The following is a 24,981-nucleotide window of genomic DNA, read 5'->3' as shown; positions in this document are numbered from 1 at the left end:
AGCAATCTCACTACTGGGTATCTATTCAAAGAAAATTATATCAAAAAAATAACTGCAGTTATATGTTTATAGCAGCTCTATTCACAATAGCAAAGATATGAAATCAATCTGTTGATTGGATAAAGAAAATGTGATATATATGTATATTTATGCAAAGGAATATTATTCAGCCATTAACAAAAATAAAATAATGTCTTTTGCAGTATCATGGATGGAACTGGAGGTCACTCTCTTAAGTGAAATAATTCAGAAACAGAAAATCAAATACCACATGTTCTCACTTTTAAGTGGGAGCTAAATAATGTGTACACCTGGACATCGAGTGTGGAATAATAGACATTAGAGACTTGGAAAGGTGGGAGGGTGGGATGGGGGTAAGGGATGAGAAATTACATGAAGGGTACAATATAGGCTGTTTGGGTGATGGTTACAATAAAATCCCAGATTTCACTACTATGCAATACATCCATGCAACAAAACTGCACTTGTACCCTTTAAATTCATACAAATTTTCTAACAAAGAAAAGGAACTCATGGAAAAAAAGGGATTGGTGGCCTTTTTGAGATGCAAAATTTCTCTCATTCTCTCTATCCACTGCTGTCCTCCTCACTATTGACTATGTTACTCTAGGACACAGGAATACCAGGATGAGACAGGCAATCATTTGCAGAAATCCTGGGGCCTGGCCATCAGGAGCCATGTCCTACTGTTGTAGCCTGGGGACACCTCCATCTTCTCGGTTGTCCTGCCCAGGTCATGGGCCGCCTCTCTGGGACTTTCATGACAAAGCTAAGGGCTGCCCTCATGTCTGTGCTCTGCATGCCACACAAGCCAGAGGCCTTCCCACTGCCAGATGGCCTTGCTCCCCTTTGGTTGTGTCAACTCATTGTCCACTCCCATCCTATTCACTCTGGGCTGCAGCCAGGAGCCAAATTAACTTTGCGCCCTGTGGACCCTCAGGAAAGCAGCTTTTTCAGTATTTGTGGAGAGTTCAGCTGCAATCTCTTGTCCCCCGACTGAGCCTGTCCTGGTTTGCCTCCTTTTGCTGGTCCAGAGTCTGATCTGGATAAAAAGTCTTTACCTTTCATTCTTTGGGTAGCAGGTTTCCTGACAACCTCCTAGCTGGGCCCACCAATGGTCTGCCTCACAGCCTCACATCATTTTGATTCTGCATCACCTTTCTCCATTGTTCTCTCTTTAGAGATGGGCTCTTTATCTCCAGCTGAAGGTCCACTTTTTCTGAACCCTTCATGGTTCTCCAGCAGCTTGGTACCTGAGTCCTCTTCTCTGCTGCCTCCCTGGGGGCAATGGTGCTCACAATCATACACATACTCATACACTCACACATAAACACACTCATCAACCTACACACATTTATACAATTCTCACATATATATACACACACCTTCACACACACACATTCCCTCACACTTACACATGTACACACTCACATAATTCTCACATCCTCACATACATTCACACACATACACAGTCATACCTGCACATATGTTATTCCAACATGCACACACTCACACACCCATACACACACATATTCCCATGCACACATACACATAAATACATACCTATAGACACTAACATGTATTATTGAATGCACACACACTCACCCACCCATACATTCTCACGTGCATCCACATGTACACATCTATACACACACATCTCCCTCACACTTACACATATGCACATACACAATTCTCATGCACACACACACGCTCACACTCTTCTGCATGCACACACTCATGCACACACACTGCTTACTCACACAGAGTGTGTTGCTGACTTGGTGAAGGTGGGGGAGTGACTGGCAGGAGGGGAGTAGGTGGAGGAAAAATGCTTCAATCACAGCTGACAGATGGATCTCCTGACCATCTGGGAACTGAAGGAAGGAGCAGGAAACGGAACTCGCGTTGAGCCCTCATGCTGTGCCAGGTACAGTGTTTTGCCTTCGGGAATTTCCCACTCCCAACCGTCCTTTTAGGAAACAATTCTTAGCCCCTGAGACAGTAGGGTCACTGGAGAGCTGGGCTGTGACAATGGGCACCCTGCTTTTTCTGCTGCACTGTGCAGAAGGAAGGAGGCCGAGCCTCGATATCCGTAATCACAAAAGGTGAGGCTTGCTGAGCTGCAGGAAACATAGGCAACACAGAGATGTTCAAAACCAACAAAAGCCACCCATGATGGCACCTCCCAAAGATGACCATGGCTTGTATTTGGCACTTATTTTTGATTCTTCACAAACATAAAGTTTTACATAATAATTTAAGAGGCGGTCACAATGTTAATACTCTAGTGTAACAGGTTCTTTTTCCACTAAACAATATAAGATAGATTATTATTTATTTAGCGTTTACCATATGTCAAGCAAGATCCTAAGCACATCACACATATTGAGGAATTTAATCCTCATCAGGACTCTGTGAAGTAGGGACCAGTTTATCCAGTGGAACTGAGACTCAGAGATGTTAAACAACTTGTCTGCACAGGCAGCAAGCGTGGAGCTAGCATTTAAACTCATACAGTTGGACTCAGTAACCCAGGCTGGTTCATAGCTCAGGGGTGCCTCTTTTTTTTCCCATGGAAATTTCCCTTAACAATCAATGCTCTTTTAAAGCACCATATTAATGGTAACATAATGTTCCACCATCTAATACTATCATTCACCTATCTGATTCCCAATTATTGAGCATTTAGGTTGCTTCCAACTTCTGACTAGTTTAAACAGTGTAGCCCTGAAAGAATCTCTATGCAAACATTTTTTGAAAATTGAATAATTCCTTAGGATAAATCCCACGGGTAGAATCGCTGCATGTACACATTTTAAAAACATTCAATTCTCCCCACCAAATTGCCATTCCAGAAATATCATGCCAGCCACACTCCCACCAGCCGACTGCAAAATTGTCTTTTTCTCTGCAGATGGTCTGGGTTTTTACTGTTGAATCTTACAATTTGGCATGGTACATACATAATACAGGTAACACTGTAGCCAGGGTTCAGGCTGCATGTGGTAATGTGTTGCCATTGAATGAACGTGACTATAGGAACTAAGACTTGGGATGCTTGAAAAGGCTGAACTCTGCTTCATTAGGATAAATGGTGGCTGCAAGCAGAGGCAAAATGCACTCTGCACGGATGGTGAATGTACATGAGAATGTGTCAGGTTTCCAAAGAGTCCCTGATGTACAGAGAAGGGGCAGACCCCATGTCCTCCCTTCTTCCAGAGTTTCAGTGACTCCATGAAACACTTTTGTTTCTAAAGCTAGGGAAAGACAGGCATTGCCATTTGTGTGTGGTCTGTCACCAGCAATGTTCCCTAGGAAGTGGTCCAAGAGCAAAGACAGTAGGTGAATTTTCCCCAGTCCATTCTTCATAAGTCTAACCAGGGCAGAGGAGACAGCACAGACTTCTTTGGAGCCAGATGTAACTCAGGTTGACATGGCTCCACTGTTCATAATTCAGGCTTGTTTGGGACACGTCATTTAATTTTTTGGAGCCTCAGTCTTTTTGTCTGTAAATGGGGTGGAATCTTCTGCCCTCGAGAAGTATTATATGGATAAAAAAGGGATCAGGTTTCTGAAGGCCTTGGTACCCAGTGGGTGCCCCACACCTACCCTGCACCTGGCACTACAGGCACCTGTCTTCCTTCTGTGCTTCCTTTCAGATAGCATTTCTGACTGATGTTTGCAGCACCAGCATTCTCATTTGGGGGGAGCAGTGTGGTTGCTTGTCCCTTTCCAAAGCAGTTAGGATGGAATGGAATAGCGTAATGAGGTTCTTGCCTTAAAGGCTGATGTCTCTGAAAGGTTGTGCTCCAAGTGAGTTCCAAAAGGGGTGGAATCAGTGGAGCAACAAAAGGCAATGCCATCTCATTTTACTGCCAGTGTGAAGTCATGGAACACAAGCAAGTCATCCAATCAGCTCACTTGTGGCTTCTTTTATAGAGCCCAACCTTCCTCCAGCAAATAGAGGCCAATCATATTCTGCTAAATGTTAGGGAGGATGTGTAAGTGTTAGAGCCAGACTCCCTCACCATGTCAATTTTTTTCCTTTTGCAACAACCCAGGGAGCAGGTAGACTGAGAAGGGAATCTGTTTGCTAAGGTGTTTGCTGGGGGACAAGGCTGGGTGGTCTCTCTAGCTGCTGTTGTCCTGGCATCCCAGGGATGGATGCTCACATGCCTTTGACTTTTTCTCATGCCAAGATATTCTTCCTCCTTTCACTAAAGTTCCTGCATCTATTCTTTTTTTGTCTGGACCATGTTTGTTTGTTTGCTTTTCTTTTAGGAAAAGGGGAGAATGAAATGAAGTAAAATGTTTAGAAGTAGGCCAAAAATGTCAAGGAGATTTTCCCAAGTGCTTGGGTATTATCAGGGAGCCAGTGTCCTGGAGAGGTCTGAGAGCTCTCCCAGGCCTTTGTGTCCTGTTGATGGGCCAGGGCACTGCTCCAGTGGAGCCAGGGGCACACGGGGTATGCAGATTGGATTAGTTGTCTGTGTCATGCATGATAGAACAAACTGTGAAACAAGGTTAAATAAACACAACACTTTCACCCACTTGTTTAGAAAATTATCACTTATCCCACTCTATTAGGTGATGATCAATCTTTTAGAATATTACATTTCACATGTACACACAACAGTAATAATACCGTATCTATCAATAATAATCTGTTCATCCTATTATTTCTGCCACTTTCCTTAAGTATTCATATATATGTATATATATATAAATATATAGTGTTTTTGTAAAGTCTTTATATTACCATCTGTTACATAAAATGCTATCACATTTATGAATCATAATTTATTGTTATTTCCCTAATAGTAAATATTTAAACCTTATGTTTACTTTAGAGTCAACTCTTAATTTAGAATATTTGTCACGCATTTTAGATATATTTAGGTTCCTTTTTCGGTTAAATTCCCAACTTGCAAAGGTGAAAGACATGAGCAGCTTTAAACATTTGTGTTCTGTATTATTGTATTACTCTCCAAAGGATTGCATCATTTTGTGGTGCCGGTAGCCATGAAGGATTACGCACATTTTTTTCACAGTTTCTTTACCACTAGATATTATCAATTTTTTAAGAAACCGCTAGAAATGTAATTTGGCCACTTACACATATTAGTTTTCAGACCTCTACTTTCTTGGATGATCTGCAAATACGTTTCATAGCTCCTGGAAGAAACGTGGTGGTTGGAGTCCCAGGACCCCGTATCTAGTCCTGAAGGGCTCTGTGGGGTCAAAAGGGCCTGGAGTGTTGGGTGTCTATGCCCACCTAGGCTCTGCAGACAGCTGAAGGCTTGGAGTAAGCTCGGCTGTATCCACAGCCTTGTCTCCAGCCTAAGTTTCCACCAGCCTTATGCTAAGGCATTGATCCATGGTGAGTCAGCGATTGGAAATTCAGAATGCATTTCATATTATAAATGGACTAGCCAGGCCAGATAAAGGTAATTTAACCCATTGAAAGGTGAAATACAGTGTTTGTTTTTGTTTTATTTTAATAGCAGAACTCAAATCAGTGGCATCCCTTTTATCTTTTAGGCATTATGAGATAAATGCCAATAATCTATTTGCAAACAGCTCACCACCTATCATGCCTGTTCTCAGACATTATCCTCCTCCACTCCCCACAGCCACCTGTAAGTAGGGACAAGACAGTACTTGGAGATACAGGAAGAAGGAGTTGGTTTGAATAGGAAGTGGCAAAAAATAGCAGATCTAAATATCTGTTGTGACACTTGGTCAAGGGACTCTGGGACACCTGCAAGGAGATGGCTGGGTTCATCCTCCTCCCTCTACAAGCACCAGACCACAGCACAAGGTTGAAAGGAAGCTAGATTCCTGCTGATGCTCTGTCCTTTCCAGAGCCTGAAAAACATCCTCAACAGAAAAGAGTTAATATAAATAGGAAATGACAAATGCTTCCTAATGTGAAAGATCTCTCAAATGGAGATGAAGGGATGGAGCAAGGCAAGAAAGGGGTAGACATGCTTTCCTAATAGAACTAGAGGCTAGATAAGAGGTTGCACCCACAGAGGAGGGGTCTGAACCTAGGAGCGGGATTGGAGGAAATGCTGAGACTCAAGGAAGGAGGAGGGTGAACTTGCAACAGGAGGGGCAGGGAAGAGAGGAGTTGCTTGGCTGTCCTGGAGGCAGATGTTTGATATATTTGGTGTCCTCCCCGCCGCCCCCCGTAGTGGGGAAGCCAGACCTGTGGATAAGTAGCACAGAATAAGGGGGTGAATTCATCATTATTTGGGGCCACGTGGAAAACTGATTCTGACCCTACAAGGAGGAAGCAAAGCTTAGAGTTTTTGTGGGGCAGGATGGAGCTCATTCTGCAAGGAAACAAGAAGAGGGTCTGTATAAAGACAACAGGGCCGTGATGGGTGGGATATTTTAACTTCTTAGAGCTGGCGTCTGCAATGTTCCTGACAGTATGGTCAGACCTAAGAGGCCTTATGTCTCAGACAGGCTCTGTGACACACTGGAAACTGGGGAGATGTCTGCAAGTCCAGAAAGTTCTGGAAATAAATGAACTTGGGGACCCAAAGAAAGCCTCAGCACTGCCTTGTACTCAGCATGGAGTTGAAAGAGAAAGGCTGAGGAAGCTCTAGGATGCCAAGGAAGTGAAGACGACATTTAGGAATGGAGGGTATTTCCTAAGGACAGAGCTAGAATCTGGCCTGTCCTGCCGCTATTGGAGCTTCTGATTTGGCCCTGTCAGGGTCCTGTTCATACAGTGTTCTTCCCCATGCACAGGGAGCTCTAGGCATGTACTTGTGCTGGATATTGTTACCAGTTCTTGGAGGCACTGAAGTCAAGGCCATTTCCTGTGTTCACCTTAAGCAGGGCTCAGTCAAGTTCTAAGTAGAAATATCAAATGGGTAAGATTTACCACAGTCCATCCTCCCCTCTTTCTCATCTCCACACTGTTATACTCCCCTACATTTCCATAGAATTGCAATCCCCTGGCATTAGATTTTCTGCCGTCTCCAAAGGTGAGCCCCTTGATCTGAGACATAAGCCCATGCCATGATGAGAAAGCTCATCCTAGAGCCTACCTCCAGCTCCCATCACAAAACGTGGGATAGCACCCTCTCCAGGTGCTCCTGCTTTGGCATTTTCAGGCAGATTCAGGATCCAGCCACATGCTTCCTCAAGCAGACACAAGAAATATATTGGCAGCCTGGCATAGTGGCGTGAACCTCTAGTCCCAGCAACTCAAGATGCTGAAGAAGGACTATTGCTTGAGCCCAGGAGTTCAAGTTCAGCCTGGGCAACATAGCAAGACTGTCTATATTTTTTTTTAAAAAAAGGAAAAATAAATATAATGATGAACTTAGTCCCTGTTTACAAATAGGCAGATGGGGAGATGGAGTGTTCAGTAGGTCCAGAAGGCAGCTCCTACTGTCTCCTCCGGACTTCCTTCCTGGTTAGCAGGGATTTGAGGCTGAGCCATTGCCAGCATCCCTTCTGGATGTTCCCTCTTTCTCAGCTTAGGCCAGCAGGACTATAAATGTGGGTGCTTTCATGCAGCTGTGCTCACCTGTCCCTGAGCCCAAACTGAGTCACAAATGCTCAAATGGCTTGAAGGAAGCCAAGTGCCCCATTAGAGTGGCCACATCAGGCTTTCCTTGGAGTCCCTTTCCATTCTCTCTAAGCCAGCATATTTTGTTTTCATTCTTGGAGCATCACTTGAAATGTAGAAACAAACCTTTATCTTAATTTTTCCCTCAACGTGACATACCCTTTTGAAATCATACAAATAACAATGTCTGATTGTCATGTTGAATTGCAAGCATGGATGTGAAATGCTCCAAAGTCTGACTAAAGCCAAATATTAGGTCATAAGTCAACATTTTGCTGAGAAACTTGGTTACTAAGAGGTTGAAAATGTCTATCTTTTTGTGAGAAAACTTGTTTGCCAGCAGGAAAAATTTATAGGACTGTTATCTTCCTACAAGGAAGGAGAGAGATGTGTGTAATTTTGCAACCTGGGTCAAAGTCCTTTAGGACTTCTGAAATTGGATTGGCTGGGGACTGAAGCCTTGGTGTAATATTTGGATTGCTCCTCGAGGTGAAAGTCAATGAGTGGCACAGGTGTGTGTCATTTCTTACAAGGTTGTTGGGCAAAATTGTCTGAATGTCTGGGAACAGGCTCTTCCCACTGCAGGAGGTCACACTCTGCCCACAAATCCTTCTAATGGAGAACTTCTGACAAGGAAATAAGCTGTCTTGGGCCACGAGCACTTGGGGTCTTGAAAGAAATAAAATCTTGACTAACTTCATCTAAGTAGCTACGACACTCTTTGGAAAGTCTCAGTGGACATGAAGACTCAACTGAACAAAGGCAGGAGCCAGGGACAATGTCCTCAACAATGTCAAGAAGCCTTTAGCTTGCTAGCATGGCCTATTATTGTCTGTGATGTTTCAGTGCTGTCACTAAGCCCATAATGAGGCCCCCATCATCTGGTGCGAGCCATGGTAAAAAGGAAAGAAGCGGCAAAGGGGTGTCTGTGTGCTCAGTATAGCATTAAAGGCAGGCACTTTGCTGCATTAAGAACATTCTACTTTGTTTTAAGATGGCCAGGTGGCAGTGTCAGGTTTGCATCTCCTTCCAGAAAGTAAAGCAGCTTGCATTCCCTCCGAGTGCCCAAACTCCAGGCAAAGTTAGAATTGTTGTTCAGGATAGAAAAGAACCTCTGCTGTGGATGAGTGCGACAGAGTAGGGCTTTAGCTGTCGCTGCAGGCAAGTTCCTGATGGAAGAATCTGCCACCACTGCACTGATGTGGAGATAGTGACACCAGAAACCTGCACCTGTGTGTGCATATATATGTTTATGTGTGTGTACAAACATATATGCATGTGAGTGTGTGCATGCATATGTGCACACATATTTATGGGTGCATATATGTGTGCTTATTACACATGTATGTGCGTGTGCACAGGTGTGTTTGTGTGCAGGCATGTGTGTACAGGCATGTGTGTGCATGTGTAGGGGTGTGTGCAGGCATGTGCATACCTTCATATGTGGGCAGTAAAATACAAGTGGCAGAAGCCTGGCGTGGCACCATAACAGTCAAGCCCTGTCCCTAATGGATTTTTCCTCATGCACAGGGGGCTCTAGACATGTGCTTGTGCTTGATATTAAGTCACCATTACTCCGTGGCACTGAATTCAGGGCTATTTTCCACATTCACCCTAAGCAGAGCTCAGACAAGTTCTAAGTAGAAATATCAGTGGGTAAGATATGCCACAGTTCTATTCTCCCCTATTCCTCATCCCCAACTATTATTCTCCCCAACATTTCTGATCTGAGAATCTCAGTCACCTGGCACTAGATTTTCTGCACTTTCCATGGCTGAGCCCTCTAATCTGAGACATAGGCCCATAGCACTGTGACCAGGAAGCTCGTCTTAGAGCCCACCTCTAGCTCCTCTGCCCTTCCCCTCTCCATGAGATGTTTTGTGGCTGGCCTGCACACCTTTTATGTCTAGTCAAAGTGAGTGGCCTCAACCAATGCTGGCATTTGTAGGCCAGAAAACAGTAGCAGAGTTGCTGTGCTGTCTGGTGGGTAGGAAGACCATTGAGGATGGGTCCCTCAAATCCCACCATCAAGATGGCTCATCCATCAAAGCTGACACAGCTGGCCAGGCCTGCCTGACTTCATGGTAATTTTGATCTTTCAGGCAAAGAAGGGGAACTACGCCTTCCTGTGGGATGTGGCCGTGGTGGAATACGCAGCCCTGACGGATGACGACTGCTCGGTGACTGTCATCGGCAACAGCATCAGCAGCAAGGGTTACGGGATCGCCCTGCAGCATGGCAGCCCCTACAGGGACCTCTTCTCCCAGAGGTAGGCTTGGGCAGCGAGGTGACTACCGCTGCCTCAGGACTCTAGTGGTCGAGGGTAGGAGAATAACCTCTTAGAAGATAAGAGCCAGTGCAAACATCTTTGTCCGTCACATTTTCCTAAGCACATACTATGTCCCACTGCTTCCTCCTCCCCTACCCTCAGACCCTGTGGAAGTATATGGTCCCTGCCAGGAAGGCTCAGAGTCTCTGTGGGATCTCTGATATGAGCAGGTAATGCCAGCCTAGGGCATATTAGCACATGGCAAGGACGTCTTCAGGATGCTAGGGTAGAGGCAGGGAGAAAAGGGCATCTCACCAGACCCAGGATATCTGGGAGAACTTCCCAGAGGAGGGGACACCCCTGAAGCTGGAAGAATGAGGAGGAATTAGCCAGAAAAATGAATAATTAGCAGGATCTGATAAGGGCCTACTAATCACTTTTAAAGAGAAATGTACCTGTAATGTGGCAGTAGTCAATGTGGAGACTTTAAAAAAGTAGGGTCAGAGAAGCAGAATGTCTCCATATTTATTTGCACGTGGCTGGATGGGGCCTCTGATTGTAGGGCAGAACTTTCCTGGTCCAAGGAGATGCTGTCTGCTGGGGCAGGGAAGGGATGTGGCCTTAGCCAGGAAGGGTGGAAGTGGGGCATGGGTAGTTCAGTGGCCTTTGTCCAATAGTCAGCCTGCAAACAGGGGCTCCTGACGCCAAGGTGTCTAAGCCTTGGGCCATCTTCTTGCACATATCTGTGAAGGGCATTTTGCTGGGTGAAGGGATGAATCTGCAGAGCCTAGTGCAGAAGCCCTGGGGCAGGCTCTGCCAGAGTCCACCCAAATCCAAAATGAGGCAGAAGCATCTGAATGGAAAGGCTGGCATCGTGCCAGGCTCAGGGGCAACACTCATTGACTGATTAATGCATGAATTTCAGTACTAAGGAACTTCTATTTGGAGACGTGAGAGTCCTTATAAACCATTTCTTTAACATCCTGCAGTTAAGAGGGCAACTAGGATATCTGGGTTGCTGAGCCAGCTGCTGGCAGAGCTGGGAGTAGAATCCAGGTCTCTTGAACCCTAGTGCTATGCCCATGTGGCTGCTGGATCTCCAAGCACCACGACCTCCCTTCTCTCACACTCTAGATGTCCAGATTGTGCCCTTCTGCTCATGGGTACCTGGACCTCAGCCCCATCAAGGGAAGGCTGAGGAGGAGGGCCTGCAACCAGTCCATTCAGTGGCTTCTTTGCAAAACTAAGGAAAAGAGTAGGCCTAATTAAGGTAAATGAGGCTTTTGGGTTTTCCCTTAAATTTAATCAAGTATACATTCTTTTCCTCCCTCTGCTCTCTGGAGCAGAGAGAGATGACAAGAGGGAAGGAGGAGTAGTGATTTATCAATTGCTCAGAGTAAATGCACGAAGAAAGAATGGCTTCTCTCCAGGATTTATAACACGTTGGTGTTCTTGAGGTTCGCACCAGTTGGTTTTCTGAGATGGGAGGCTCAGGATGATTCCACAGACCATCAACCTCTGAGCATCTCTCTAGAACAGATGGTAAGAGATCCCATGGGGCCAACACAGCAGCAGCACCAAGACTGCTCATGTACCCCAAGGCAGCGCTCATGGAAGCACAGGGGCCCCAGCGAGGAAAGGTTAGAGTCCCCGTGTGCTCACACTGCTCAGATGGCTCCTGAGAGTCTGCTGAAGTGAACACTGACACACTGGAGAGAAGAGGCAGCAGACATTAGTCCAGGAACCCAGGTCTTGGCTGGATTGCTGAATGGAGTCAGAGCAGAGGGGGCTCCCATTAGGTCAGAGCAGAACCTGAGAATACTCAACCTGGAGAAGGTGGAGATGAGTGGGGAGGGGTGTGGCTGCTCACCTCCAATATCGTAAGCCTTGCTGGGGGCAGAAGGAGTGAGATGTCCTTTGTGTGGCTTCAGAGGACCAGGGCCAGGGCCAACATGGGGTGTGTGATTCCAGAGACCAGGCTTTCTGAAACAGGCCTGCCCACTACCTGTCCACTCACTGACCGTGAGGTCCCTGTGCGAAACCTCCCAACAGAGACCCCATGGGTTGCTCTCCTGACTCCAATAGTCACCATAATCAAATGTGGCTAGTCCAGTTTCCATGTCATTTTGGCAAGTAGTGATTGATTACTATTTGCTTTCATCAGAAGGCATGTGCTCTGTGATTATAAGGAAATGTCACCAGTGGCCTGTGCTGGCCTCCCACAGTTTCCTCATCTTCCTGTAGGGTACAGTTCCTCCTGGGCTGGAATTATCCCTTGAGTGGGGACACTCAGACCTCAGGTTGCCAACTTACTGATGCCAGTGGTTCTTTAAAAGGTTCTGTTGGGCTGGGTGCAGTGGCTCCCAGCACTTTGGGAGGCTGAGGCGGGCAGATCACGTGAGGCCAGGAGTTCAAGACCAGCCAGACCAACATAGCAAAACCCTGTCTCTACTAAAAATGCAAAAAATTAGGTGGATGTGGTGGCACACATTTGTAATCCCAGCTACTTGGGAGGCTGAGGCATGAAAATTGCTTGAACCCAGGAGGTGGAGATTGCAGTGAGCTGAGACCATGTCACTGCACTCTAGCCTGCGTGACAAAATGAGACCCTGTTCTCAAAAAAAATAAAAGGGGGGGGGGGCTTTGTTGTATGGTGCATGCAGAACTGTGAGCTGCCTCTAGCTTCAGAGGAATGAAGGGATAGGTCCTGAGAGCAATGCCTCATGCCATTTGCAGAAAACAGGTTCTGGTATAAATGACAGGTCCCAGCCTTATGTGGAACTGCTATAACTGTCTTTCCCTTCATCCTGGGAACTAAACTATTTCCTTCAATAAAGATATGCTCCTTTGCTTTGGCAGAGGACAGGATGTAGATGTATGTGTGTGTGTGGCAGGGCTTATGTGCTATAAACAGGCTTGCAGACCACAGCATGCAGATTGGGCATTCAATAAATGTTTAGCAACTTAATAGCCATTTATTGAGCACCTACTGTGTAGCAGGCTCCACAGCTATTGAATGAAAAAAAGCACCTGCAATTATATCTGTCTGGAAAATAGAACAACTGGCTTCAGGAAGTGGCTATTATCCCTCTGGCTTCCTCGTAAGCGGGAGTATGGATTATTATGGTGTGCATTAGTTTAGCCTCATTTTCAAAGTCATTTTGTACCCGTGACTTGTTTTAGCTTTCCTCTGTCCCTTCCATACTTAAATTTCCTTTTTGTTTGTTTAGGTTTTTTGTTTTATGTTATGCTTTCGTATAAATTGCCTTACTATCATTCTGGGATAAGATTGGGTATAAAAAATGCATACAATTATAGGGAGCAGGAAGAAGAGAAGGTCAGCAAAATTAAGCAACTTGCCTAACATTGCACAGGATCTGCCTAATGAGTGGAGGAGTGGGGATCTGACCCCACAACCACCATCTGGCCAGAGCCTCACCATCCCCTGGGCCAGAAGCTGGCCCCGGAAGAACAGCCTGCTGTTCTGGAAAGAGCATGGCCTCCTGGGTCAGAATGACCCAGCTCTGATGAGCAGCATCACCACTTTCTAATTACAACAGTGGGCAAGTCATCTAGATTCTGAGCTTTAGGTCTTTGAGATGTAAAATAGACATAATAAGAACCACTTTGCAGGCTGTTATGAGGATTCAAACAGTGTAATATGATCAGCTCCTACTGTGTTCTCTATAAAAGGTCGCTCATGTCAGTGCTGGCAGGATAAGGCTACTGGTCAATGTGGCCATCAGGCTGACAACTACTAACCAGCTTTTATGGAGCTCTGATTACTGGCTGGATCTCGAGCTAACGGTCTGTATGTGTTCCCTCTTCTCATTTTGTCGCAATATCCTGTGAGGTAGGTACATTTATTATAACCTCAGGCTTTAGTGATGAGAGAGCTAAATTTGAGAGGCTCCAAGCCTGGATTTGAATGGATATCCATGAACACGAAGCTCTACTGTCTATCCATAGCTAGCTAGTTTTTCAACTGCTGACATCCTCAAAGGCCCTGAGGTCCTGCCTATCTGTCCCTGAGGTTCCTGCAACTGCCAGGAGGCTCAGCCTCCTCACCCCTACCAGCAGAGACTTATTAAGGCCAGTGAACAGGCAGACATGTAGCCACGGAGTTGGCCCGACATGATCCATATGAGGTGGTGCAACACTGCGGCTGTCCAGTTCACCATGTGGTGTGTCATGAGAGAGGTCCGTAGTGTTCTGGGGCAATCTAAGCATGACCCCAAAGCACATAAATGCACATGTATCTTAACAACTAAGTCACTGAATGCACAGCCACATTCTGTGTCTTACATGCTGATCAGTGCCCTAAGCACTTAAAGGACATTATATCAATATCTAACCACAGCCATCTTAGTCAAGTTTTCATTACTCATTAGTACATTCACACATTTATTGACACAACAGACAGCCTTAGTGGTGCCAGCCACTGTGCTTGCTCAGGGAAAACAGAGTGACCCACAGCTCCTGTCCTGAAGGATCTGCTCATCTAAGTGGGGGTCAACAGTTTTTGTTGCAAAGATGAGAACACTGATCTTTAGTAGGAGCAAGTCCCTGGTGCAGGTGAGGTCTGGTGCCTCCAAAGCCAATCTTTGCACTGAGCCAGGCCATTCCCAGCCATCAGGAGGCCATGCTATACTGGGCCCATGATGCTGACACATCTTGGGACCCCCTCAGGGTTGTGGCTCTTGTCTCCACCAGACAAAAGCCCATGTGTGGGAATTGAGCAAGACCTTATGTCTGTGGTCACAGTTGAACTGGAATGCAGGTCCAGGGTAGAGATCACACAACTGTCCAGTGGGCAGTGAATTTTTCCCGGCTATGAACAACTGTTGCTCTCTAACGACACACACCCAGAGAACTCAGGGACCTCTACTGATGATATCAGTCGAATATATCACCATGGATCAGGCTTAAAGAGCTCCACTCCCCAATGGAAAGCTTGGGTGTTTGGGGTCTGGGTACTACCAGCTACCGCTGGCTCTCTGTTAAGACTTCTGAGTTACAGACAAAATACCACAACCAAAGAAAACCACAATGGGGAGTATAGAAGCAGCATGGGTTGTCCCACCATTGCACACATGATGAAATCGAAACTGCCTCTCATGCCCCCTCAGAGCCTGTGTTCTGGGCTCTGCCTTCTTCCCTGTCCTCACCTGATGCCTGCTCCCATACCACCCAATAGCCTCACTGGCCATTTTTCTGCTTCTTAAATGTGCTAAGTGCTACCCCAGACATGACTTTCACATGGTGTTTTAGTCTTAGGAAGTTTCTTCCTCCCCCAAGTTGAAAGCCAACCCTGGCAGCCTCATGATGACTTTTGGCAAGACAGTTCACCTCTCCGTGCCTTGATTTCCTTCTCTGTAAAATGAGAAAATAGGAATAACCATCTCAAAGGACTGGCATGCAAATGAGGATTCAACACTATTTGCCAAGCATGGAGGATACTCCTTGGCACTAGAACATGCTAGACCCATGTGAGCTGTTTTATGATTAGTCATCCTTCAAGCTTCCCCTTACATGTTAGCTCCTCAGTGAGGATTTCTCTAGTCCTCCAGTGGACAGCACTCACCATGTGGTGTTTCCTGGAACCTCTACTTTCATTCATTTTTTAAATCACAGCTCTGCCTGCACTTTGATTGAGCTAATTTTTTTAGGGTCAGTGATTGTATCTCTAGACCATAAGCTTAGTAGTGCTGAACATCATACTAGGCAAAGCACAGAAGATCCTCAAATCAAATGACTGTATGAATAATTTGGTGAATCCCAGTGGGAGAGACTTAGGATATAGTAATGAAAGCTCAAAAGAAAGCATTTTCATGATCAGGAATATCCTAAATCCACAACCTAAATGTTTGCCTCTTTCATGTCTGTTTCCTAGTTTTATCTTGAGCTCTTGCCACAGAATCCATGTAATGGGCCTTATGTGATTTGCTGTTAGACTTTATCCTTGGGCAGTGGGATATGGTGGGAGAGGGCAGAGGGGCTGTTGGGGAGGGGAGTGACAAAACCTAATGTGCGTTTTGGGAATAACACTTTACCTGCAGTGTGGAGAGTAGACTGGGAAGAGAAGAGCTAAGGCAGAAAGCTGCTAGGATGGCTCAATGTTGTCTGTGGTGGGGCCAGCATGGTGGGGCAGGGGCCAGGGCCCCGGTGGCTGAGTTGATGAGGTCAGTGGCTATAGCTCACCTTGATTGTGTCTTGCAGGATCCTGGAGCTGCAGGACACAGGGGACCTGGATGTGCTGAAACAGAAGTGGTGGCCGCACATGGGCCGCTGTGACCTCACCAGTCATGCCAGCGCCCAGGCCGACGGCAAATCCCTCAAGCTGCACAGCTTCGCCGGGGTCTTCTGCATCCTGGCCATTGGCCTGCTCCTGGCCTGCCTGGTGGCTGCCCTGGAGTTGTGGTGGAACAGCAACCGGTGCCACCAGGAGACCCCCAAGGAGGTCAGCACCCTGGGGCCTGCCCTCCCTTTTGCAGCCTAGAGGCAGGAGTGTCACACTGGGCCATTGGGAGGGCAGGTTGTTTCTAGTTAGTATTTACCTGAGTCATCTTGTCTGGAGGCAGCAGTGTTTTATATTGGGGGATTTTGTTATTGTTTTATTTTGTTCTTAAAACTAGAGAAGAAATGTAGGGGATGTTTTCATGCTTGAACAAGGTGCTGCAGTACCAGCCTTAGCCACTAAAGTCCTGTATTTATCTATAGAGCAGGTACAGAGTGGGCAGCGCCAGAGAGCCCTTCCCTACCCTGCCCCGCCCATGTGCCTCCACCCTGACCTGGAGAGACCACCTGTAGGGTAAGAGAGGAGCCCATTCCTTCCTGATTCTCTTTTACTTCTCACCAAGGGACACAGGGCGCTGCTCTCCCAGCACATCAGGGGATCCCTGTCCCTCCCAGCACTCCTTTCTCCCTATATTCCTCCTGCTTGCAGGGCCCAGCCTTGCCCCTGTCCCTCCTGGGTGCACCCAGCCTGGGGGACACTAGCTCTGTCCATACTCCGGGTTCTGGGCACACATTTCTCCCCGTGTGTGCCAACTGCAAACTGATTCTGCCCCTCCACACTTCCTTCTTACTGGGTTTGTGTTCTGCAAGCTCTTTTTTAAAATTTTTTTTTTTTTCTGAAATAAAGCCTTCACCAAGGTCCCCCGGAGACCTTTGCCCTAAGGAAGGGTGGAAAGGAGTGTCATTTGGTGGTGATGCTTTGCCAGCAGAAACTCCACATGCCCAGCCACATCATTCGTGGGGCTGTCACTCTCTGCCACATAGACCTCAGCTATGTCTAGAACCACAGCTCTGCTTAGAGACTCTGTGGGTGCAGATGGATATAAACCTCAAACAGGAAGTGGTAAAGCAACCTGCATCAAACCCAAAAGCACTTCTGTTTTGTTTTGTTTTTTGCCTGTTTTTGTTTTTACTGGAGGCTCAGATAGTACTGGGCAGTTCATTAAATGGTTTCAGAGGTAGAAGGTCCAAGGAGCACAAAAAATAAACTGGGGCAGGAAAGAAAAACAGCCAGGAGGAGGTAAGAGCCGGCGGGCTCCTTCTCAGACTGATTTGGGGAAGGGATTTGGCACCTCTGGACAGGAAGGCTGGGTCCACCATGTCTGTGGCCTGGGTGTCTGGCCACATCGCACTCTCCATTCATTGGTCCATAAGGGCATTCCTGGCAGGTCAGGGGTGAGGACAGGGGTGGGCGTCCCTCGCTCCTTACAGGACTCTGCATTATACCAGGTAGTGAGCTCTCTGTCCTTATGCTGTCTCTTCCCTGGAAGAAGGACACTGCTTAACTCAGTACATCTGCAATGTTCGGGGACATCTGTCTTCCTCTCCGGCCTTCTGTGTATCTCCATGTAAGAGAATGTGAAGCTGGGGCCAGCTGCAGCCTCAGTGGCTGTCCTATCACCCCTGGAGCTCAGAAGGGAAGGAAGACAGACCTTTGAGGAAAAGGCACTGAAAGGAACAGTTGATGGTTCTGTCCCAAGCTTCTTTGGCTACTGGAAAATTTTGTATAAAGAAGTCAGTGGGAAGGACAGTGAATTATTCTGACTAGCAGTTGTAAGGAAAGGCTACACATATCTGACCTCTCCTCATCATGTCAGCCCCTCCACGCCATGACCAGTGTGCACCCTTCACCTGCTTGTTACCACCCAGGTCTCTATGCACAGAAGCATCAGTGGGCAGCTGTGGTGGGGTGGCCCCAAAGCCACCCCCAGTAGAACCAAGAAGGATGAGAAGGATGGGAAAGACCAGGCCCCCAGATTGGCACACGTTGCACCCGCTCCGTGTTGTTTGTTTTGGGTTTTGCTTGTTTTCCCTAAGTCTTCAGCCTGGTTTCCTCTGTGCAAAGGCTCCTCGTGTCAGGGGAGCAGGGGAGGGTCTCCAGGTGGATGAAAATTGCACTGTCAGGAATTTGTCTTCCTGGGCAGCTGTGGGCAAGGGTGGGGGCCTGGAGACACAGGTTCAGGCTCAGCCCCAGCCTCTAGCCTATCATCTGTGAGCTACATGCAGGGAGAGCTTGTCCTTTGGATGGGAAGTCATTGTCTGCTTTTAGCTTTGTCCCTTCACAATGCCTAGTTTAGTGACGGTTTGGACAATTTCAGCCTGGACCACCCACAGTTAATTGTTGTGGTCTATGTGTGTGAGAGAGACAGAGAAAGAGAGAGAGAGACTGGTGATTGTTAAAGAGACATAGATAGGAAGACAGAAAAGAAAAGAGAAAAAAATGGAGAGACCAGGAGACCAAGGGATAACCTAGCTGTGAGGAACAGCTCCTTTCTTGCCGGTAAAACATCCTACCTTTTATTCTGGCTTCTGCATAAGTCCAGGATCTCAGTTATGAAATGATGAATACATTAGCCCTGCTTCCAGAATGTGGGACTTCCTGCCCCTGTTGCCAACCTGCTTCCAGATAGGAATGAGGACACATGGAGAGAGGCAGGTTGGAAAAGCACAGCAGCTGCCTGTCCTCCAACCCCTTCTGGTGTTGCTAAGAAGGGTTGCATGGAAATATTCCATCTTTTTCATATTTTTATGGGTTTCCAAATTTCAAATGCAATGTCTCCCTTCCTTCTTCCCTCTCTCCCTTTCTTCCTTTAATAAGCCTGCCTATAGAGACCTGGCCCCTGCCTTCAGGGAGCTTACTTCCTCATGCACAGATGTGGCAGAGAGCTGGGCCCAGCAGTCTCCACTCATTGAGCAGGCTGTACTGCAGTGATCAGCAGGTATCACAAAAGCACCGAGGACATCCAGCCCAGCCAGGGCATGGTGGGGTCAGAGGGGTTAGGGGTGCTGGTTATTGAAGACTACTTGGGGCTCAGAGCTGTTAGAACTGAGCTTTGAAGCATTGATACAAACCCTGGTACTAAAGATGAGATAGGAAGTTGCATTTTGGGCAGGGTGAACAGCTGGAGGTGAACAAAGTCATCATACCTCCTGGAGCTCAAGGGCTGAAGTGTCAACGTGAGGAAGGAGATGCTGGCAGGGGAGGCTGGGGAAGGATACGGGGCCTGCTCTGAAGGACTTAAATGCCAGACTGAGAGGTTTTGACTTTATCATGCAGGGAATAGGCAGGAAACGGCTCAAAACAACAGTCTTTTAGAAGCATATTCTTAAGACCTTCAAAAAATAATGATGGTATTCAATCCAGAACTACTTTGTGCTACTGGTTGCCTGTGTTTTATGGGGCAGCATCTGCAATTAGGTGAGAGTGTCTGGTTAATCTTTGAATGTTTCATTTTGAGGCATTGGCCGTATTTCTTAAGAGCCAGAAACCTGTCTTTGGGTGGAGCCCAAGTTGTGCTTAATGGCTTGCTCTAGGATGTCGTCACAGTTTAGACACCTACTTGAAGAAGAGTAGTAATGTGCGTTCAACCCCTTAATATTCATGTAGATTTCAGCTCATATTTTTTCTAAGGAATCAGATGATTATGTAGTTACCCAATGCAGGTGAATGCACAAGCTCCATGGATGCAGTAAAGAGCCACTCTCTAGATTTATGGGGGATGTGGAGCCATTGCTCTGAGAATAAAATATTCATGAAATAAAGATGAGAACTGCACAAATGGGAGAAGACATGAGGAGTGACGGATGAGTCATCCATCACTGGGCTCAGAGTTTGGAATTCTTGTTGCTTTCTGCCTTGCCTGCCCTCCCCTGGCCTGGTTTCCATCACACACAGGAGCTGGCTGAGGCCAGGGTGGCCAGGCAGCAGGGGGCAGAGAAGCAGATGGCCCCTCTGTTCTGGCTGTGGGCAGCCTCTGTCTGCATGCCCCAACCCACTGTGAAAGATTAGATCCCAGGGGCCCTCACTTCTTCAACTCCACACCCTTTCTTGCCTCCACTCCTTTGATGTCTTCTTCAACTGCATGTAAAGAGTTTGCCAGTCTGTACATTTTTCTTCTTCATTTATGCCAACCCAACAGCGTTGCACTGAGGATTCAACAAGGGAAGGCATATAAAGTGAATTAAAGATATGCCTGGCCCAGAGACATGCTTGGTTGTTGGTGGCCAAGGGGCTACTCTATCCAAAGGTCCTGGGCTAGGCAATGAGGAATATGGGAGAGACAAGTGACACCTTAGGGCTCCTTTCCTGTGCTGAGCAATCTTGTTAGCCCTCTTCGGTAGTTGAAGAAGGCATCCTCATCCCTGATGAAATCCATCTCAGAAGTGAGAAGGGTAGAGATGGGATGTGAACGATGTGTCTACCTCTGTACCCCTGCTGCCTCCCAGGCGCAAGCTTGTCAAAAGGCCAGGGCACTGTCCTTTCCTCTGGGTATGTGCATGAGCCCATTGGGTTCCGAGGTAGCATTTTCCAGAGGACTTGGGAATGAAGGTTGTGACTCGGTGCTCTACCTGGGGCCAGGCTCCTGGCTCCTGGCTTCTGGCTACACATTTACATTATCTGAACCTCAATCTCTCCCTTCTGCTGGAAACAGCCTGGCCTGAGAACTATGCTCAGGAGCAAATGGCTTAGCATGAGAGCAAGAATAGTGAGTGTGCATGCTTCAGCCCACGGCCTCCAGTGAGAAGCCATGGAACATTTACCATACACCGCTGTGTATCTCAAAACCAGATCACTTGGCAAAGCCTCCTCTGCTTGCTGCCACCACTAGCAGCCCCCCTTGCTGAGTGTGCTCCACATTGCCAGTAATGGTTTACCTGCCTGTCTCTGCTTCAGATCCACCAGTGCCTCCTCACCTCTGCATTCACATCAATGTGCCTTCTCTCTGGAAGAGTGGAAGCTCTCATTAAGGGGTGATGAATATAATTCAAGTATTTAGCACTTTCTATGTGCCAGGGACCAAGATAGATGCTTTACCAAGAACATTAGCTCATCTGGTAGTAGGAGCTCAAACACGTTTATTGAATGAATGAACTAGTCAAGACCTCCCGTAAAGAAGACGTTACTGATGTTAAATTGTTGTGTAATCATTGCAGCTGGATCAATGGCTTTTAATTCTGGCTGCATGTCAGAGGTGATTAATTCTGGGGCTTTTTAGAAATACAGATGCTTGGGCCCTGTTTCCCAAAGGGTCATATTGGGGAGATCTGGACTGCCATAATTTCTAAAATCTCCACCTGTGCTTCTGATATCCAGCCAAGGATGAAAACCACTGATTTACGCCAACATTCCAAGGTGAGGAGCTACTGGGGTAATGAAATTTGAGTAGAATGAAGTCTCACTGGTATGGGGAGGATGAATTTCTTGACACACTGGTGTCATGGAAAAGAGCCCAGGTTTTGGGCTGGGTGTAGTGGCGCATGCCTGTAATCCCAGCACTTTGGGAGGCCAAGGCAGAATTGCTTGAAGCCAGGAGTTGGAGACCAGCCTGGGCAAAAAAAGCTAGACCCCAGTCTCTACAATTTTTTTTTTTAATTAGCCAGGTGAGATGGTATGTGACTGTAGTCCGAGCTACTCAGGAGGCTGAGGCAAGAGGATTGCTTGAGCCCAGGAGTTCAAGGCTGCAGTGAGCCGAGATTGGGCCACTGCACTCTAGCCTGGGTGACAGAGGGAGACCCTGTCTCAAACAAACAAACAAAAAAAAAAAAAAAAGGAAAAGGAAAGAGCCCAGGTTTGGGAACCTGGTAGATGTGAGTTCTCGTCCTGACCTTCCACTTACTGTGGAATTGCCTGAGCTTCAGCAAGCTGCCGTACCCCTAGCCTCAGTCATTCCTCGGTGCACCTGCTGCTACCACCCACGATGTGAAGTCATTGTCGGTTCGCTCTCATTGCCCTCCCTAAAACATCCGCGATTGAACTGATCAGAACTCTTTCTCCTGATGCTTTGAAAAACTGCCCACCATCTCCTGAGACCATTTCACTTATGTACTTGAGCTCCTTTGTCCTTACCCAGCCAATACTCTCAGACCCCTAGCCCGGCCCGTTGGGGTTGGGTAAGTCTTGGGAACAACACTGAAGATTGTGTTGGTAGCATTTCTCCCAGCCCTTGGGTCCCATTTAGCACCTGGTTGGTCTCAGTGGTAACAGGATAGTGCCACCAACAGCCAGCTCAGTCAGGGGGAAGTTCCTCATCCCCAGTTTTGTTCCTGCCCAACTTACAATAAGAGCTGTTGGACTCCAAGCAAAGTCTGTTCTAAGGAGTCCCATGTGTAACAGGCTGTTACAAAGATGATAGTTTAGTTAATTACCGTTTTCCAATACACTGTATTATTTCCACATTGGTGAACAGCAGCTTAATTACAGAACTTTATCTCTGCAAGACAATGCCTGGGAGAGGTTCCCCAGTAACCTCTGTTGGTGCATCTGTCGTCATGTTTAATATGGGATGAGAAACGCAAAGCTGGAATTCAGTGGGATTCACGAGTAAACACAGTCTGTGAATTTTTTATCATATTCAGGGATGTTTGACTAGGTCAGTTACCTACAGTAAATTAATGAAGATAGCAGTAAGTTTCCAAGTCCGTTTTCACAGCTGTCATTACCTGGCCGAATACTGAAACCTTGGGATAATGAGGATGTAAACGGATGTAGTTCACATAAAAAAGCCCATTATTTGAATTTGCATAACATAATAGAATGCAGTATTTTGTCTAAAAGATAGATAATTATTCAAATCACCCCTGCCTCTTTCCTTGAGTAGGCTGATTACTCCTGTCTCCTCTTTCCTTGGCTGGAGACACAGAAGGAACAGACAGACATGACTTTATGAGTGCTAAATCTATGACCCCAGGTAATACAAGCAGACCATGCTTCCAAGGTTTCCAAACCAGGCGGTCTGTCCTGCGCACCTCAGCTCTGGCTCCCACAGACAGCAGCAGGAGCAGGCGACTTAAAGGACACATAGTGAGACACAGCAAATGGCTGCGTTTGTTTTCCAGGAAAGATAGGAGTCATTTGCTACAGTTATACACATTTTCTTATTCAGTTAAATAACCAAAATAAGAGACTTGAGATGGCACCCTCATCTCCCAGGGTTTGTCCTCGTGTTGGAGCTATTGGAAATTGATGGAATTTGAGTAGAATGAAGTCCCACTGATGTGAAGAGGATGGATTTCTTAATAAGCAGTTGGGAAGGAAACCCCCTGGAACGTTTGTCCATTTGGTGTAGACACTTTCTGTGTGTCTTGACACGGAGACTTTAAAGGCGAATGATAACTGCAGTAGGGAGTTGGTTCCCGCTGCGCAGCTTTGCAGTCCTTAGAACTGCTTCATCCATACTTAATTTGAGACAAGCAAAAAAAAATGTGAGTAAAATAAACTTAGTCAAGCTCTTTCTTCAGAAATAATAGACTGGCAGAGAACTAGTTATCTCCACATTCAGTCTGAGGGCTGGCCTTGATTCTAAATGCTCCAGTATTACCGGATCCACTCCCCACCACTGCGTTTACTATTCCAGCTTGGCACTTGACAATCCACCATGCTCCAGCATCCTCTCACTTGCACTTCAGTGGTGAAGTCATCCAGCTCAGAAACGTCCCTCACTTACATCTTCCTTCAGAGAATTTTGGCTGGTCTGTCTTCCCCGAAGCTCTCATGTTTGTTTCCCTGGCATTAAATAGAGAGAGTTCTTTCACCTTGTCCCTTACTTCCAACCTCCTACCTCCCTGTGGCTTTCTTGGACAGGAAGTTAATCTTTCCCCCTCTCCAAACTCTAACAAAATGGGAGCATCTCCTGAACACCCTGGGCTAGTGCTCAATTGACTGAGAAAAAAGGCCAGGCCCTCTATCAACTGCCAGAATCCAGAGTTCAGCAGCCCTGGAACCTAGACACCTGCTTCCCACTTTAATTGAGTCCACTCAAACTTTCTTTCTTTTCATCTTCAAAGGGGTCCTTAAAGTCCTGAAGGGAAATTAGAAAAGAGGATAAGGGAAGATTATGCAACTGATTAATTACTAACTAGTTCTTCCAATGGTCCCAGGTCATCAGTTTCCCTTCCGTGGAAATGAAAGTCTTTGCCAGTGAGGGTGACCAGCTTGTTCAGGCTTCTCCAAGCTTTGCTAGCTGCAAAGAAGACAGAAGGTTATCTTATTAAACCCTAAAAGTACCTGAATTCCTCTCTCAACTACTTCAGCTTCCAGACTCCCTGGTACTTGTTTTGTGCCCTTCATACATTTTGAAATGAACATGCCTTATAGATACAAATATTCGCCAAAACGATTGTAGCACTGATTCTGGCTAATACAGATGACACTGTATCCACAGTTTAACAGGAGCTCATAGCAGCCTCAAGAATGCTAGAGATGCAGGCTTGATGCTGGGCAAGGGTCAGGGCTTGTCTGGAGGCCCAGAACACTAGGAGGATGGCTGTGGAAAAGAAAGTTTGGCAGAGTCCCACTGCTGCAGCAGATGAAGCACCTGCTGCTTTCTGTCTCTCTGTCTCTTTGTTCCGGATTCAGCTTCAGTCTTACTGTCCTTATTTGGATCATGGTCCTGTCTCTTCGTTAGGTAACCTGTCTCTTGATAGCCTGTCAAACTGTTATCCAGTGGGGATAGTAACTCCCTAAAAGCAATAAACCATAGACTTCCTTGGGAAAAGATCATTGACGCTGAGTGGCGCTAAGCCACTAACACACTGTATAACGGTTATAAAATATTCCTAAAGTAGTCTTACATGCAAAATGAAA

The 24,981-nt window shown here is 46.6% G+C and overlaps 1 protein-coding gene and 1 long non-coding RNA gene across 5 annotated transcripts in view; one reads left to right on the top strand and one right to left on the bottom strand.

Annotated features, from left to right (window-relative positions):
* The window catches only part of GRID1 (glutamate ionotropic receptor delta type subunit 1), a 779,753-nt gene that overhangs the window by 749,553 nt on the left and 5,219 nt on the right, over window positions 1-24,981 (top strand). For 2 of the 3 annotated variants that reach the window (XM_063781959.1, XM_016918777.4), the window contains exons 14-15: window positions 9,715-9,881; window positions 16,101-16,341. In XM_063781959.1, coding sequence (XP_063638029.1) covers window positions 9,715-9,881; window positions 16,101-16,341 — 408 coding nt within the window. Of the gene's footprint in view, window positions 1-9,714; window positions 9,882-16,100; window positions 16,342-16,601; window positions 16,693-24,981 lie in introns of all 3 variants that reach the window. The other variant, XM_016918780.4, reaches the window with a different exon arrangement.
* Window positions 21,236-24,981, bottom strand: part of LOC107966779 (uncharacterized) — a 30,732-nt gene continuing 26,986 nt past the window's right edge. Inside the window, exons 5-6 of one of the 2 annotated variants that reach the window (XR_001706724.4) lie at window positions 24,255-24,358; window positions 21,236-23,901 (exon numbers count right to left, since the gene is read on the bottom strand). This is a non-coding gene — a long non-coding RNA (uncharacterized LOC107966779). The remainder of the gene's footprint in view (window positions 23,902-24,254; window positions 24,359-24,981) is intronic. The other variant, XR_008537449.2, reaches the window with a different exon arrangement.

The sequence above is a fragment of the Pan troglodytes genome, chromosome 8, assembly GCF_028858775.2.
Source record: "Pan troglodytes isolate AG18354 chromosome 8, NHGRI_mPanTro3-v2.0_pri, whole genome shotgun sequence".
Classification (NCBI taxonomy): Eukaryota; Metazoa; Chordata; class Mammalia; order Primates; family Hominidae; genus Pan; species Pan troglodytes.
The sequence above is the reverse complement of the archived record's forward strand: the minus strand, read 5'-3'. Positions and strand labels throughout refer to the sequence as shown.